Below are 11340 nucleotides of genomic sequence, written 5' to 3'. Positions count from 1 at the left end.
AATTTCAGCCAACCAAAAGAAAAACCAGTATTCTATGAATATATTTTATGAAACAACAAGTGCAAACCTTTTTCAATAATCTTGATTGAGGTCACAGGATATGAATATTTTTTTTATAAAAAAAATTTAGAACTAACACCGAAATATTTATACAAATATTTTCAGAAAAAAGTTCCAATCAAAGATTCCATGGAAGCTTATAGGAATTCAAATTATCTGCCGCCCAGCAGAGCCCGCGAGCAATCTGAATTCGGCGGTGTCGGGACTCGGGATGCCAAGCTGTATCGTCACACCCACGCTCTCATCTGTCGGTCCACGCCTCGTTTTTGACCGTTAGCTCCGGGCTGCAAGCCTGGCTGGGATTGCACCCACCAACGTTGCCCACTTCGAGGGACCTCATTTCTTTCCAGCGAAGCAGCGGATCCCACTCCCTCACGTGGGCGTCTGGGACATTATAACCGAAACTATCCTTTCGCAAGGATAAGGTCTTAAGGACAGTTTTGTTTAGAATTTTTTACATAAATATTTTTCTAAATATTTTTTTAAAAATTAATATTTATACGTATATTCTCGTAAAATATTTGTTTTGTTATTCTATTCATTTTTATTCTTATTTTTGTATATATATATTTATACCGTATAATACAGTTAAAAAAAATAACAGTTTCAAATTAAAATGACTAAAATATCCTTAATGGGTAGATATGTAAAAAATATATTTATAAGATAATGGAAGACAAAAAAATAATTTTAAAAAATTTTATTTTATTTTTAATTAAAATAAATATAGTTTTTATTAAGGGTGTTAGAAGAACCATTATATTAAGGGTATTTGTGTGAAAACAGTGTTTTATAAAAATAAAAAAATAAATATAAAATTTAAGAAAATATTCAAGTAAATTTAAATTTTTAAAAGAATATTTATATAAAAAAATTCTTAAAAATATCCATGCATTCTCCTACCGTTAAAACCGTAGAGCATCACAATATTTTTAGTGTGAGGCATATATGCTCACAAAACATATTTCTGCTTGCTTAAATATAATTAAAGATAAAAGGTAATAATAATATTAGTTTGAAATTTTCTATCCTTTCGAAATTGATGATCCATTTCAAATATTCATCTTTAAAATACTAATTAATTATGAATAATTTCATCACGATTCATAGATGGATTTTATTATACACCCACTAAGCAAAAACAACATATTAATACGTAATAAATGTTCGCTAATCATATTATTTTATTTAATTATCAATAATCAATAGAGTATAGTTTAAGTCTCTGTTTTGAGCACATTTATGATAGGCTTTGAGATTCAAATATTTTTCATAACGCATATCTCATTTTGCTATGATAGATCAAATATGTAACACAAAATATAATGAAATATCAAAATTTGAGGGATATGGCTACGCGTGATGCTGATAGCTGGAGGAAAACGCTGTCTCTTCTTCGGAGAGAGCAGCAAGCGATAGACGGAGCTAAGCGAACTAAGATTGCAGGAGCTAAATTGTACCTCTATTCGTACTATTTCTCCGTTATGGGGAAAGATTGGCTACGTGTGACGCGGTAGACGGAGGAAAACGCTGTCTCGTCTTCGGATAGAGCAGCAGAGCAGAGACATGAGGGGCATTTTTGTAGATAAAGTTCGGAGGGAGGTGAGATGCCAGGCCAATGAGATGGGAACAGCGCCCGGAATGAGGTGGAATCCACCGCCTTCGTGTCCCACCTGCTCCCGCCACGTGGTGGGACGACATTTGTTGGGCCGCTGCGGCGTATGCGGAGAAAAAAATAGATATTAAGGAAAAAAGAAAAAAGAATATAAAATAGAAAGTTGGGAAATGGAAATGAGGAAGCCCTTTCGCTTTAGCTGCAGGCCTCTTTTCTGGACGAATTCGCCGTCGCCCTTCGAAGGTAACCGCCAAAACCTCGAAATTTCTTCATGTGATTGTTCATTATTTCTCATCAAATTTTTCGTTTTTATGTGGAATTGGTTAGTTTCGCCGTTTTTATGTGAAAATTCTGGTATAAATTTTTTTCTTCATTCATAGCACTACTACGGGCTTCGATTTCTTCAGAATCACTTTTATGGAATTAGGGTTTTTGGTGACGAGATCGCGGTTTAAAGGGGGATATCTGATTTGAATTCGGTAATTGGAAGAGTACGAGGAGGAGGAGCTTTGATCGGAGGGTTTTGGGGGGATCATGGCGTGCCGAGGGTTTTGGGAATGCCTACTGAAGCTTCTCAATTTCTTGCTGATGCTCACCGGATTGGCGATGGTAGGGTACGGTGCGTACTTGCTGGTGGAGTGGATCAAGATTTCTTCTGGTCAAGATGATGGTCCGATATCGCCTGTTAGTGATAATTATGAATTATTGAAGCTTGGCCGACCCATGCTTGCAGTTGTTACTCTGTCCGAAAGTATTCTTGATAAACTCCCCAAAGCTTGGTATGGTTCTTTTGACTTCTGTTGACGCTGGGGTTGTTAGATTGGATGCAGATTTAATTTTAAGCCGGTTGATGTGATAAATTCTGCTCTAAGCTTTGTGCCGTCAAACAATAATATGTGATGATACGATGTAAGAAAAATTGGACTTCATCTATATGATCTTTTTAATTTTGATGAAGTAAGGAGAGTTTATGACAATAGTAGTACTTGATCAAATTGTGAATGCATGATAGATGGGGATACAAACATTAGATTTATTATTTAGTAGACAAGTTCATTGTCCCCTTATTTATTTACCCATCAGCATTAATATAAGCCTTTTATGCGATATGCTTCTATGTGCTAAACTAAAATAATTAGTATGTAGTTCATATTTGTATAATCAGATGAATCATATCTTACAGGAGCGTACAGTTTTTGATACTGAAATCTATTTGTAATTAACATGGAATAAAATTCTCATTTAATATCTTTGAATATAAAGTATAAATCGATGTCGAACTAGATTTTCATGAAGGCAGCTCCAAATGTAGGAGAAAAGGCTTGCTTATGTTTATAACTGGAGCAAACTTTGGGGAGTTTTTTTCTATTTTGCTTTTGGTGGTATATTTCAAAAAACCACTGTTTCTTATGTCATAGCTGATTATGCAATTATATTTGTAGGAAAAAATCTTGAATATACATAATGCAACACTTGTCTTTATGGGCTTAACCCTCAGATTTGTGTTGCACATTTTCCCCAAATCAATGCGCTGTACAGGCTTTGTCGTTTGTGCTAACCACCATTCAAACTAGTGTAAATTCCTTTGTGAGCATTCCAGAAGTTAGCAAAGAGTAAAAGTTCGTCCATGATGGTTTAATGTGTTTATGATAACATAAATTTTGGGCTCTAAAAAATATCCTTTATTACTGCATGCAATGCCACATCCTTTAAACAAGAGCTTATCTAATAGTGGCTGTATTACATCTGAGTGACCCAGTTTAAGAAGGAAAATATCTGGCACCACCTTGTAAACAAATCACTTGGGTTATCTTTTGCTTTCATTATCCTTCTCCCCAAGCCCCTTAGTGGACCTTATCTTAAAGGTCCTTAGTGGATCTGAGACCTAGATTCCTTAAACGGAGTGCCAAAATGGTGCTATGTTTTCCGCTAGTGCAGATTCCAGAATCTTTGTTCCAATAGTCTGGGAGGCTGGAAGCTGAATCAGAGAAAGGACATTCCTACCTTAGTTTTTGTTATTTTTGTTGGGTAGTTTTTGGAGGGTTGGGCAACATTTGAATGTGTATATCATTTCGAACTACGATACCAGAAATACAGCCTGTAGAAAATGCAGCTTCAAAGGAATTTTTATTTATCCATTCTGTCACTGCCAGCTTTTAACAGGATTCTTGTAGTTTTACTAACAATATGATGCTTTTGCAGGTTCATTTACTTATTTATCGGTATTGGAGTTATTCTCTTCATCATATCTTGCTTTGGTTGTATCGGAGTAATAGCGAGGAATGGATGCTGCCTATCTTGCGTATCCTTGGTTCTTGTTGATTGTATCTTTTATTTTCTAGTTGTTTTTTAATAATTATAAGCATTTACTTGTTTTTCTTGTGGGGCCTCCATCCCTTCATTCACAAGTTTCTTATATTACTTGAAGTCAAGGATCGTTGTGCCGGTACCAGGGCCCGTATCGGTTGGCTAGCGGCATGGTTTGGTATGTCCTCATGCCATCTGTGTCGGGCCTGTATCGACACAGCAGAGAGGGTGAGGAAGAACGGGAGAGAAGAAAAGAGAGAGGGGGAAAGAGAGGGAGAAGTTGAAGGAGCAAGGTAGAGAGAGAAGGCCGGCGGAGCGCGGCTGATATGTCAGAAAGGGTAGGGGAGAGGAAGAATAGTAGAGAGGAAAAGAGAGGGAGAGAAGGGGAGGGAGGAAGAGGGAGAGGGATGGGGGGTGGTGGACGGCTGGCGAAGGGCGGGAATGGGGTGGAGGAGGGGCTTCGCCCTCCAGGCTGGGGAGGGGCTCTGCCCTCCGAGCTGGGGAGGGGCATGGAGGGGCGGCGCCCCTCATTCGCCCCTCCGGTAGCCTTCATCGGCCGTCCGCCACCCTCTATCTCTCTTCCTTCCTCTCTCTCTCTCTCCCTTCCGCCCCTCCATACTTTCTCTTTTTCTCTCTTTCCTTCTCCCTCTCCCCCTTCTTTGCCTGTTTATTGTTTTGAATGTTGGAACCGTCCCGGTCTGCCACCGGTATGGCTTGGTACGCCCCCAACTGGACAGTTCGGTATTCCTTGCTTGAAGTGCTTTCTTTTTTTGTGTGTGTGGGGTTGGGGGGTATTTGCAAGACTCTTCTTGATCAAAGTGCGAGTTATTTGTAGAACAGAAAGATGACCTCATGTATTTGGTTTTCTTCTTGTTAAAGAAAATCTTGGTTTCCTGTAATTTATAAGTCTACCTGTTCTCATAGTTAAAAATGTCATTAATGTTTTGTGATATTTTAGGAAGTTACATGAAAAGGACAGAATGCACTTTGGTTCACAATCTTTTGTAATCAGTAGTATACTGGAAAGCCTAATCCTACAAATCTGTTGAGCAGGTACAGTAGAGGATATGGACTATTGGGTTGAAATTACTTTAGATCGCCAGGCCTGGAGATGGATATGGTTGGCTAAATCTGGATGAGTTAGTTTTGAATGGACTAATTGAAAGTTTCATATTACTTCAGACTGGGTGTAGCATAGTTTTATTAACTTTTCTTGATCAACCACTAAGATTTGTCAACATGTCCGTTCATGTCAAGCACACCTCGTGTCTTTAGCCGTCGTAGGTCTTCAATCTACATAGATAAGTGCTTACACATATATACATAAAAACATGCATATAGCATGGCACCATTTTTCAATTTGAATATTTGGTTTATTATTTGTTTCTTTAACTGTAGTTCCTGATGTCAGACCTTGTTATTTTCTTCTTTATCTGGTCCGTCTAGGACAACCTTAGAGAGTTTCTTCTAGGTTACATGAGCTTGGATTGATATAAATCTCTCTACCTGCCACTTTTTAGGATTATGAGTCATGGCAGGCCCTCTCTTATCTAAATTTTCCCTGGTTAAAAAGTCAACATCATTCTTAGAGATTTTGATGTAGTGTCGTGTGTTATTTATTTATTTTTTCATTTGTTTGTTTGTTTGTTTATATAGATTCATATTGTGTCATGGCCATATTGCAGCCCCCCCCCCCCCCCCCCCTCCTCCTCTTCTCTCTCCCACCAACCTATAAAGGTGAGGTAGATCAAAAAAAGCATGGATGGGTGCAGTGCCAAAGGTTATTAAGGGATAAAACATTCAGATTCAAAATAATAAGAAAGGAGAAACGGCTGTTTACTATGCTATAGGGTATGGTCCTTGACAATAAAAAAAGGTGAAGATTGGTTCATCAAGCTAACCTTATGTAGCTAGGACAAGGTTTGTGATTGGGTGATCCTGATCTGAATTAATGCCAGCTCATTCACACCTCCATCCACTATTGTGCTCTATGCTTTATGTAATTTTGGTTCATCGCATTTTTCTAGGTGGAGTATTTGACGTTGCTTACGCATTCCTTATATTTGCTTTACTTATAATGTATGCTGCACACACTGATTGTAGTGGTTCCTTAACCCAAAACAGTATTCTGTATTGGTGATCTTGTTGATCCTAGTTGAGCTGGGTGCTGCAGCTTTCATATTCTTTGATCATAGCTGGAAAGATGTGAGTATTTCCATGTCAATATTGTTTACTTTGTAGCTTTTCTTGTTACGTAGTACTGACAGTAAATTCCTGTGCAGGTAATTCCAGCTGATAAAACAAGAGACTTTGACATGATATATGAATTTTTAAAGGAGAACTGGAAGATAGCAAAATGGGTTGCTCTCGGAGCTGTTATTTTGGAGGTAAGTGTGGAATGATTCAATTTTCTAATTTATATTTCTTTAACATTTTAATTTTAAAAGTGGAAAAAGAATGAAAGAAAACTGAAATGACATATGTTGTAGGTGATGTTTCAATTTCATGTCTATCTCTTGCATGTGCATGACTTTATACAAGTTGTATAAAATGACTAATTTTCAGTGCTAGTTGAATGTCATTTAGATCCTGTAGCATTTGCTGTGTGGTCATATTGCATCGATGAAACTCATTGGTACAGTAAATAGTGTGTCCTTGCTAGTACTTATTTGGTTTTCTGGTTATGTTGATTAACCAGTTTAAATTGCATTCCATCATCCATTTGCATATATTTTAGTACAATGTGTTCCCCCACAATTGTTGATTATGGACTTTGTGCATCTTTCAACTTTGTGGAATGAAGGTGAGTTGGAGATTTCATGCCACAGGAGGGGTTTTTTTCCCCTCTAATACATTTCTCATCTCCTACCTCAGGCACATGTTAACCCTTATCCGCTTTGAATTTTACTTTGTCAGAGAACTGATTATGGGGCTGGGCACCTGGGCTTGGGGGTATATGGGGCCAAAGAGGTTGGATGGTAATATATTCTTTGAGTTCTTTTGGTTTTTTTGAATGAGTGGAGTGCAGGATCATGCTGTGAATTTTCCCCACTTTTCCCATTTTGGGTGGGTGGGGAGGGCATACAGCATAGACTGGCAAGCATAATCAGATATAAGATGATGTCACTTGATACACGTGGAATGTTGCACTAAGGGGTCCTGCTTGCAATTGCATTAAGGTAGAGACATCCTAAACTGCCATTCTTAACCTATGCTTATTTGTGGACAAATCTTTGGCAATGGTTAATTTCAAAGCAATTGAATTAGACTCAAATAAGTCACCATGTGCTGCAGTTTTTATTGGAGTCGGTGATCTGACGCATATTCGATATGTGCTGGGTTTATTGGTTGAGATAGGATAAGAAAAGATCATAATCAGAAAAGGAGCCTTACGATCCTAGTTTCCCATTCTGCCATTTTTTTTAAATTATAATTTCCTATTTTAAATGTGACCTACCTTTTGTATAGGTTCTCTGTGAATTTGGGTTTTAAACACTTCCTACTACAAAAACATTAAAAATCAATGTTCAATGCATTTAGGCGACAGCTTGGCCACTTCATGATATACAGGAAGTGTAATTCAGGCTGGGGATTTTGCAAAAATGGTCAAGTTTTGTTTTTCTTTTTGTGGATTCAGGCCACTTCTATTTTTATAGGAGTGATCCAGTTTCAAAAGTTTCAGAAACTCGTTCCCGTGATCAAAGCAAATATGCTCCAACATATGTTTGAGTGGAGTTCAGTGCACATATATTTTTTTAATATAAATGCACATATTTCTAATATTGGTACGTATCTATTGAGTGCTGGATCGGTTCCATCTTTGAGGGCAGAGGTCGAGGTTCTGGAGAATTTCTGAGCTGGACCGTTCCTGCAAAAGAAAAAAAAAGAAAAAACAAGGTATACCAAATCTGCAAAGTTAAAATGGGTCGTTTCTGCAGTGCTCCCATTCAGACCTATTTTGGATCTCCACTGGTCTACTTCATGGTGAATCCGAACCAAGCTAATTATGGGGTTTACGCTAATATAATTTGTCATCAGTGTGTAGTAGCCTTAGGTGTAGGGTTAAACTAAATGATGTGATGAGGTTTTTATCAGTCATGAATGTATGGGATACTAAAAGTTATATTTAACTATGTAGTTAATGTAGTTGAAAGAATGTAGAATTTTCCAATCTTTTGAAGTCACACATGTTTATAGATAGGCAAACAGTGTTCCAGATTAGATGGCAGCATATGTGGCTAATCACATGGGATGTATGCTATGGACGACTTTGGCAGATGGTCCTACTGAATTTTATTTGCTGATTCCCATGGATGTTTTTATTTTAGATTGGTTTAATAAATCCGATTTACCAAAAAAAAAAGAATGTAAAATTTTGAATCTGAGTCGAGTTATCTTATATTAGCCAAGATTGAAAGTTTTCCTCGTTACCTGTCTTTCTTTCAGGGAAAAGTGTTTTGGAAGTAAAAAAACATTCTCTTTTATTCAAATTGTCGCGGTGATAATGGCCTTTTGGAAGGTGGCAAGACCGTTATTTATTTTATTCTCTCCCTTGAGGAACTATTTTCTTTGAGGTTACAGTGACAACAAAATCTTGGCTGTGTGGACAGCTTTGCTGTTGTTGCAGCTTGTTATGATTATGATAAATCCTGTAATTTATTAATTGAATACTGACTATAGCTTGAGTAATTCAGGGATTAGCTTGGCTCAACTGTCTTCTGTCTCCCAATTAAGCAACTGAAGTGAAAATATCTGTCCTTCAAAGAATGGATTAACTAAATCTGGAAGTGTCATTTGGGTTCAAGGTCATCTTAGATTTCTTTCACAATTTTACCATCCGTTGTATTGTAATTTGCATGGATATGATGCTTTTGACAGCATCATAATGCAATTTTCCTTCTATAGACTCAATTGCAGTCTAATCCACAAACTTATTGTTCCCAATTTGAACAGAATGCATCTGTAACTTTTGCTATTTTTGAGTCTGCAGCTGTTCCAGCTAGCAATTCTTTCTTGTTGTCTTAAATAGTTTGATACTTAATTATCAACCTGGCCAAATTCATGCGTATTTTCTCATTATTGCCTGGTTGTATGATACCTGTGCAGGAGAAGCTTCTTGGAAGTTTAATGACTAAGAAAAAGCTTAAATGCTTGCAAAATCTGTTTAAATTTGGCAATACTTTTTCTGTTCGAAGACATTGATTGCCAGTTCTAGGGAATCATAAAACGATATTACTTGGTCAACAGCTGATGGAAAATCTGAAGAGAATTGTTACCATGAATTTTATTTACTCTGTAATGGTGTGACTGTCTTAGTTCAAGTTCATGGTACTGTTAACTATCGATGACTTCCAGGTGATTACACATCTTTAGGACTGGATTACTGGATTTGATCTGGTCTGAACTTGAACATGCATCAAGTCTAGGATCCGATCCACTTATTTTATGGGTTGGTTCGTGTTGGGTCTGGTACCAGGCAATTTTAACTCTTTTCCATATGACCTATGTGGGTTTGGTTGGTCTTTTATGTTTGGTCCAATTTTGCCAGATCCTTACCTAATCCATTTAGATGCTCCATTCTTGTTCGGGAGTCATACCCAATCTGTGGTTAAGATTTTACTATGATGGTTTCAAATCAGTTGCTCCATATGTCCACCTCGACTCCAATGCATCTTATTGTTTATGTTAAATTTTATCTCATTTTTTTCTTTGCTCTGATCTAATTTGCTGCTGTATGGTGGTTTCTGGGAATTAATTGTTCATACACTTCATTCAATGTTTAAGCCAAATCTCCTACCATGGACCTTGCCCCAAGAGTCAAGCTCATGGGAAGGGCAAATAAATTACCTTAGCAAAATGACACAAGTATTAATTTGCAGGCGTTGTTGTTCTTGTTAGCGCTTATAGTGAGAGCAGCGAACACACCTGCTGACTATGACAGTGATGATGAGTATATCAACCCAGGATCTGGCTTCCGTCAACCATTGATCCATCGACAAGCAGTTCCGGCAACTGGGGTTCCTGTACCTGGTACTCTGGATCAACGTCCAAGCAGGAATGATGCATGGAGCCAGAGGATGAGGGAAAAGGTTATTTCTGTGAACATTATTTTTTTTAAAAAAGAAAATTATTGTTTGTAGATGCTGGGCCTTTGCATCTTTAGCTGTGACTTATTTCTTGCTTCCTTTGCCTGTGGACAGTATGGTCTTGATACCTCCGAGTTCACCTACAACCCATTAGACCCGAGCAGGCATCAACAAGCCTCAGCACCTCCTGCAGCAGAAAGGGGCCGTTGTACCATACTGTGACACTCAGTGGCTAGTAGAATTCCATAACCATATTTTTCTAGTCATTGCTTGTGAAAGTGTGAAGCTTTTGAGAGTTGACCGCTTCAGTCAGGTGTGCAGAATAGACCAATTGTATAAAATTGACATAAAACCTGTCATTTCACACAAACACCTCTTTGCTTGATCGTCTGGCAACTTGGATAGGATTTTGATAATAATGGTTGATCTTGATGAGTGACCTTCCCATAACCTTATAATCTATGCTATTTTTCGTAATATCTTTGTTTATATATAATTCAAAAACCAGCAATTATCTTTTATTGAGAAAAGCAACCCGAAATTTCTGATTCATAGTAATGGAGAGTAGCATCTAATTTGAGCAACTACTAAGATTACCTTGACTTATGCGTTGATGGACTGCGATAGGAATTGGATGGTGCATCTGCAGCATCCGCTTTGCAGGTTGCCAGATTTTATTATTATTTTTCTTTGCAAAAAAAAATAAAATCGACAAGTTGTTGAATCTTAAGCACTTATAAAAGGTTGGGTCTTGATCTTTGCGTTCTTGTTAGCTTTTGTCTCTTCAGATTTGTTTAGGTCATGGTCTCCATACTCCAGGTGAAGACAATTAATAGACATCGACCCTTGCATATTCTATTCTTTGGATAGGTTTTCCTATTCTAGTGGTTGTATTTTTCTATATTCCTTCTTCCCCTTGCTTACTATTGTGTATGCTAATGAATTTGGTGTGATGCATCAGAGTTCTTGAACCAAGCATGGCCGCAGTTTATGTACCCCCCAAGAAAACCTGAAGTTTTCTTGTTCTTTATACATTCTTTACAGTTTGTTATCATAACCCTAACAAAGAATATTTGTTAAACTTTTATTTTAACTCGCTATGCGAGGTTTGTTGGCCAGGAACTTCTATTGTAATTGGGTAGGCGGTAAAATTAATTAAGTCCTGTTGCCGTAGAAGTTCCCCCATGAAGACTTCTGGAAGCCTATTATTGGTGTTATCTCCTTCATTTCAACACACGCACGCACAAAAAAGCAAACATAAAACATCTCAGA

The 11340-nt window shown here is 37.6% G+C and overlaps 1 protein-coding gene across 3 annotated transcripts; it reads left to right on the top strand.

The window, feature by feature from the left end:
• Positions 1 to 1774: 1774 nt before the first annotated feature.
• Positions 1775 to 10564, top strand: LOC103703561 (tobamovirus multiplication protein 2A-like). Of its 3 annotated transcripts, none has more exons than XM_008786453.3 (7): positions 1775 to 1918; positions 2056 to 2454; positions 3878 to 3977; positions 6107 to 6187; positions 6265 to 6369; positions 9862 to 10071; positions 10183 to 10564. In XM_008786453.3, exons 2-7 carry the CDS (start codon positions 2210 to 2212, stop codon positions 10288 to 10290), a joined length of 849 nt encoding a protein of 282 aa, XP_008784675.1. In that variant the 5' UTR covers positions 1775 to 1918; positions 2056 to 2209; the 3' UTR covers positions 10291 to 10564. The 3 variants fall into 3 exon arrangements, with proteins under 3 accessions (XP_008784675.1, XP_008784677.1, XP_008784676.1); XM_008786455.3 differs by having other exon boundaries at positions 1789 to 1918; positions 2103 to 2454; XM_008786454.4 differs by having other exon boundaries at positions 1823 to 1918; positions 2083 to 2454.
• The last annotated feature ends 776 nt before the right edge of the window (positions 10565 to 11340 follow it).

Source organism: Phoenix dactylifera, chromosome 2, assembly GCF_009389715.1.
Source record: "Phoenix dactylifera cultivar Barhee BC4 chromosome 2, palm_55x_up_171113_PBpolish2nd_filt_p, whole genome shotgun sequence".
Lineage (NCBI taxonomy): Eukaryota > Viridiplantae > Streptophyta > Magnoliopsida > Arecales > Arecaceae > Phoenix > Phoenix dactylifera.
The sequence above is the reverse complement of the archived record's forward strand: the minus strand, read 5'-3'. Positions and strand labels throughout refer to the sequence as shown.

Excerpts from the sequence above, each read along its gene's own strand:
- LOC103703561 (XM_008786453.3), top strand. The coding sequence starts at position 2,210 with ATGGCGTGCCGAGGGTTTTGGGAATGCCTACTGAAGCTTCTCAATTTC. Across the intron at positions 6,188-6,264 it reads TTGATCATAGCTGGAAAGAT|GTAATTCCAGCTGATAAAAC; the intron begins GTGAGTATTTCC and ends ATTCCTGTGCAG. Across the intron at positions 10,072-10,182 it reads GCCAGAGGATGAGGGAAAAG|TATGGTCTTGATACCTCCGA; the intron begins GTTATTTCTGTG and ends GCCTGTGGACAG.